Raw genomic sequence first — 6,000 nt, 5'->3', positions numbered from 1 at the left:
CAATATCGTAGACTTCATATCATATTATCACAATACCAGAAAAGGCATATTATATGGTATGTATTGCAATATACTACTTTATTGCCATATTATTCGCAACACTGGCAACATTGTATGCAGAGGGAGATGACTCGTCTATCTCACAATCGTTGATGCTGATGGATATGTTGTTACTCCATTACGAAAAAAAACCACGTACCATTCAATCTATCCACATCAAGTCAATTACTAACATTGTATCAGAAGATATATCAGTCGGATGAACACTCCGACGAACAGATGGTTCGAGCCATCGATATGGGATGGTTTATCCTCTCTAAATACTACCGCCTAACTGACGAGGTTCCCGTATACGCCGTCGCTCTCCTCCTTGATCCCCGTAAACGCATCGCGTATATCAAGCAGAACTGGCCAAAGGAATGGCATGAAGATACTATTGCCTCGGCCACAGCATTCTGGCAAAAGGAATTTAATTACGAGCAACCCAGCGACCATCCCTCCACCCCGACGTCGATGCCACCACCGCTGGCAAAGAAGCCAAATCAACTCGCGATACTATCAAAGAAGCTGGAGGTTAGGACTATTAACGCGAGTGTTAGGGATGATTTCACTAGCTTTGTCAACGTTGATGCAACAGATATCCCTCCGGATTGTGCGCCTGTGGAGTGGTGGTGTCAACCACAGCAGAGAAAGCAGTATCCGAAACTTAGCCGCATGGCTATTTGCATTCTTTCTATCCCGGCAGAGTCATCGGAGCCGGAGAGGACGTTTTCTGGGGCAAGAAGAACATGTTCATGGGATAGATTACGAATCACATGCAAAACTATCGAGATGATTGAATGTACGGGCAATTGGTTGCGTCAAGGACTCATACAGCCTCTGCATGAGAACGGGATGGGTTTAATCGGAATCCCACGGCCGGAGGGTGACTCTCAGGACGTTGACGATGATAGTGGGCATTATTTTGACTGGTATCAGAGCAGGCGCGGTGGATATTTCTCACTGTCATACAGTCATAGATCGTTCATTCGTTCGTTTAAATCGTTTCTTCGTTCGTTTAACCGTTTGCAATATTTTTGAACCTTTCAAACGTTTGAGGAAATATTCGACCGTTTAAACGGTTTGCCCATGTATGCTACTGCGCGTCTCTTCGTATGGTTGGAGCCTAAATGGTGCTCATGACCACCTTGTGGTTCTGGGAGGACTGCAAGTCCCTGTAGCGGCATCTTCCAACCATTCAAGAACGAAATCACAAGCCCCCTTTTCGAATTCTTGTCGACAGTAAAGGCGGGTCGAATACGTTGTAGTTGCTGGTGATGAGCGCAGGTTACTTTTCTTAATGCAGGATTGACCGCCGACCTGAGTTAGGTATTTTGTCTCCTGGTAAATGAGTCTTTAAAACAAGACGGGGAAAGTATTTAGGCGAATGGGCTGATACAGCACCACATTGCTAGTAGTTACTGCCAATAGTTTTGCCAAGATAACCAGACTTGTAGCATGACCTTAATTCTTGATTTCGCTGTCGAGGGCTCCGATAAACTTGGCCTTGACTTCAAAACTGTGGGAGTCTTTGTTGATGTGATACTGCATAACATATGTTCCCTATCTCCTCAGTGCCCCACAAGCCTCAATCCCGCACGGTGCGGGATTGAGGCTTGTGGGCACTGAGGAGATAATGGCATTATCGCGGCAAGTCGGTCGCCTCTACTCGTTGCATGGGTTACCAAACTCTAAAATAGACGAATCACGTAGGGCGGAAATGACTTGTCGACGCCTCGCGCCGAACTAGAGCAAGGGAAGTATCGCGCGAGTGGCGCGGTATTTGCATTAGTTTCAACCCGAGGAATAGATAGGCAAATCCGATCATTACTCGATGTCTCATCTGATAGCTCATTCGATATCCCACTTTGCGGGCGAACGCCCACATGCTTCAGATGGGAGCTGTCCATGACCACCATCGCAGACAGCGGCAATTGAAATCCCGGCATATGCACTGTAAAGCATCTAGATGCCAGAACGGCGCTATGAAGATCAGTAGCCCTACAGTGCCCCTGACACATGTGATCAAGCATACCTGCCTGTCCTTAAATGGGTTACAGTCCGGCTCGCGAGACGCTCCGCCAGCACTGTTCACGCCTGAGCATTAGCAACCAATCCGCTCGGCTCACTAGCCTCCCGAGCATCAATCAGTCTAGATCTCCGCTATTATTTTGCGGCTGCACTCGGAACTTTCCAGGCACTGACAGTTCAGGGTCAATGAACCCGGTACGAGGGCGCATCAGATGATGCAGTCCAGAATCCTTTGCATTAGTTTAGCCATCGCAGCCATCTTTTATTCCGATGAGAAGTGAGTGGAGATGATACTGGTTTTAAACTCTACCAGAAGGCCTGACGAACCGAAGTTTTGGGTGCCATTCCAGCCAGGTAGGGGTTCACTCTGACACGAATTACCGAAACGGCAGTGAATTTCGTTTACCCAGGACTGCGTTGTTCCGACACAAGACCCAGTAACCCCAGCATTTACCATCCCCTTTATGGGTAACCAGAGCGATAATGGCAAGGACAGGTGCCGGAAGTCAGAACTCAAACTGATTGCGCTAGCCACGCCGTTGGGACTTGGCACAAATCCCCTCCTTTCCGACCAGCCTAATTCAGCCTAGCCATCCCTCGAATGATTTGCTAAACTTCTTTGCTCACCACCGAAGGACTCTAGTCTTCCAACCATTCATGTCTCCCCAGAGCGACGCTATGAATCCGGGGGTCCGTCTTTAATTAATTAACTCCTGGCTTCTCTCGACCAACAGCCTGGATTGACGCGGGGTCAGGGGCTATCCCAAACTTTCATGATATGACAAGACCAGACAGTACAGCCTTCGATCTGGCTAACTTAATAGGAGAGTGATCTTCGCCGCCAGGGTCTCACCTTTAAACTCCTTGGCGCCGTCACATTGCCTTTTCTACTCAGCCTTTTCGTCACTTTCTTCCTCTATCCATTCTTTCGACATTATTGATCGACAATGGCGGCTGTACCAGTGTTTTTCGAGCTGAGCTGGTCTATTCTTTGCACCATATGCATTGGAAACGTCTTGCTCGGCTGTCTCGTGTGCGGCATCACGAATTGGACGCTCCTCGCAGCTGTCCCGATGTTCTCGTCAGCGACCGGAGCGATTGCTAATGGACTGTGCTATTATGTCTATTACGAGAAACATCCCCCGATGTATACAGCGATAGCTTCAGTATTTACTGATATTTTCTGGCTAGTATGACCTCACGTCTCAATTGGAATCTGCCCGAGCTGACAAACTGCCAGCTGCAAGAAGCCAGTCTTTTATTTTATAGTTACATCATCCTCAAACTAGTCCTGAGAGGACTGCGGTGGAGAGTGTTCGCTTCGCTCTTCTGGACAGGCATAGCTGGTATCATTATGGTTCGAATTGTCATCATCGTCTTCCGAGTCCGCTCTATCCTCGCCGGAAACAACGACTTGTTGACGATTATCAATCACATTCATATCGCATACTTTGGTCTCATCGCTTCGCTCGAATGTCTCAGCGCCTATTTCCTCATAGTCCTCTTCACTTCGGCCAAGGCTTCATCCGCCGAAATTGCGCGTAACGGCGGTCTGTTCCAATACCTCGCCCGAAGTACCGAGATGCGAGTCGCGCTTCTAGCTCTGCAGGGTGTACTTCGTGCTGTTACGCATTCCTTTAAGACTGCGGGTCAGACGGCAGAGAATATTGCCACTCAGCTCGATCGCTTCTTCTACGCAGTCTTTTGCTTGTACTCCATGGTGCTATAGTACGTCCCTCCTTTGCGCTATCTTGATCAGACCTTGGGCTGACTCGTGCAGTATTGATCTCCTTGCTTCAAAACTCAAGTTCAGTGGCACTCGGGATTATCCATCCTTTTGGGATCGCTACCCACATCAAGGTAGTCAGCCAGGTCGCTTCACCTCGACACAAAAGGACGATTTTGGTCAGTGCAGAAGTGAGCATGTGGTCGGAGTCAACGGAGGCAAGAGCAAGACACGCAATGACTCAACAGACCACATCATAGAGTGCGGCTCCTCGCAGGGAGATGGTTCTATCAAAATGGACGATATGGACCTTAAGGGTAATGTCATCAAGAAGACCGTTGAATTTAGAGTCGTATAAAGTGTTGTGTATTGTATAATAGGATGGATGTCTCCCAAATTTCCTTGTACCTAGATAGTAACTCTCAAGATTTAATGACCACTAATTTCGATTCTTATCAGAGCACTATGGATACTCACACTTATACTTCTCGTTAGAAGGATAACCAGTGAACTCTCGATATGTTCGAAACAGGCCACATCCCGCATCACCTCTTCTAGAGCGTGGAAGTGGCTTCACGTCCATGGCCAATGACAACTGGACAATCCGCAAAGAGTTATGTAAATTGTTCTAGACATGATCAGTATCGTCACAAGTAAAAAGGGGCATTTTATTCGGTGTAATTGACTCTTTGATACTCCACATCTACGCAAGCGCCTTAACGGCCCAGAAAATAAGCATCTTACAGTAGCGTTCGGGTCCGAGCAGCTGAACTATCGTCCAATGGACCCGGAATTTACTCCTTAAAATCCACGTTTCTGCAGATCGTTTCAGCCAAGCAGGCCCACCAGCAGATCGGACCATCTTAGTCATACCGTCTCAACAAGAAGTTCTTCGGTTTGTTCTCGTTGATTGGTCGTTGTTGTTCTGTCTGCTCTAATGAGCTAGGGTACTTTTCCAAAAGTTGCCTCATCCCCGGATTTTATGTATTTGGCTGCTTTCCAGACGTTGTCATTATCCGCTAGAAACTCCTTCCAGTGAATGTTCTTCCGTTGCCGTATGGCATCGTGGTATTGCTTCACCACAGCCTTTGTCGTGTTTCCCAGATACTAAGCCGGCGCCGAAGGGCAAAAAGGACTGGACTACAGAATGCAGAGCAATGAAAGTAGGGGAAGCAAGGCAACTAATTGACCAGATGGATGCGGATGCACAGGTAGTGGCTGAATTATCGAAAAAATGGTGGTGGAGAAGGGTCGGCGTGACCGAGGGAATGAATGAATTTATTACGCCCGGGAGAATACGCCTCATACCATGCAGTACCCACCTACCGGCAGTACCCACCTACCGGCAAGCAAAAAAAAAGTTTCCCCATACAAACTGCTATCTTTCAACCCCCTCACAGAGAGTCACCAAATATAGGAATAACAAACTGATTGCTATTTTCCAGTTCGGAATTGAATGTATTTTAATATTGTCTTGGCCTCTTGACTGCGCGCCCAGCGCGCGTGCGTGCCACAGGTAACTCTTCCGCCTCCGAATTTGAGCCCTCATTCTCTTCCGCTCCTCCCACCTCGATCACTTCCTCAACAGCCTCTGTCTCTTCAGCTGCTTAATGTGGCTCTGAAATAGCATCGCCAGCCACTAGAGCCTCGGCTACTGTCATAAACTTCCTGTTGGGATTCGGTATCGCCTTGCTCTTCTTGCCTCTGCTCAACCGCCCGACTTCCTCCTCTAAACTGGCTACTCTTGAGCTTAGGGAGGCGATCTTTGACTCTTGCGCTTCAAATCCTTTTGATATCACAGAATACCGTCTTCTTGTTAAAGGGCTCTTGTTCTTCCCCAGATCCCTGATGTGACGGCTGGTCTTTGGCGTATTATCAGAGTCGTCTTGCCCATCCTTGTGGCCGTCTGATGCAGGCGTCGTTTCCTTCTTGTCTGGCTGAATCTCAGGGTGCATGAGCGCTTTCCGTCGTGAAATCGGCCAGTTTCCAGTCACTCTCCAGCCCGAAAGGATGGTTTTCTTCGTCATACCCACTTCCCTAGCTTTGGCATAAGCCTTGATGAAGTTAACCTTATCCACCGGCACAGAATCAGTCAGGCTTGTCAGTTTTTGGAGTTCTTTGCGGTAAGCAGCTTTAGAGGCATTAAACACGCCATTGTCAAGTGGCTGTAGGCCGTGAGAGCAATGGGCTGGCAAGTAACAATA

At 48.0% G+C, this 6,000-nt stretch overlaps 1 protein-coding gene across 1 annotated transcript; it reads left to right on the top strand.

Annotated features, from left to right (window-relative positions):
- The first annotated feature begins 2,699 nt into the window (after nucleotides 1-2,699).
- FOXG_17322 (uncharacterized protein) lies at nucleotides 2,700-4,236 on the top strand. The gene is made up of 3 exons (XM_018397324.1): nucleotides 2,700-3,260; nucleotides 3,311-3,798; nucleotides 3,851-4,236. The coding sequence occupies exons 1-3, from the start codon at nucleotides 3,018-3,020 to the stop codon at nucleotides 4,152-4,154; spliced, it is 1,035 nt and encodes a 344-aa protein (XP_018258289.1). The 5' UTR covers nucleotides 2,700-3,017; the 3' UTR covers nucleotides 4,155-4,236.
- The last annotated feature ends 1,764 nt before the right edge of the window (nucleotides 4,237-6,000 follow it).

The sequence above is a fragment of the Fusarium oxysporum genome, chromosome 3 (assembly GCF_000149955.1).
Source record: "Fusarium oxysporum f. sp. lycopersici 4287 chromosome 3, whole genome shotgun sequence".
NCBI classification, from domain to species: domain Eukaryota; kingdom Fungi; phylum Ascomycota; class Sordariomycetes; order Hypocreales; family Nectriaceae; genus Fusarium; species Fusarium oxysporum.
Note: the sequence above shows the minus strand (reverse complement) of the source record. Positions and strands in the feature narration are given on the sequence as shown.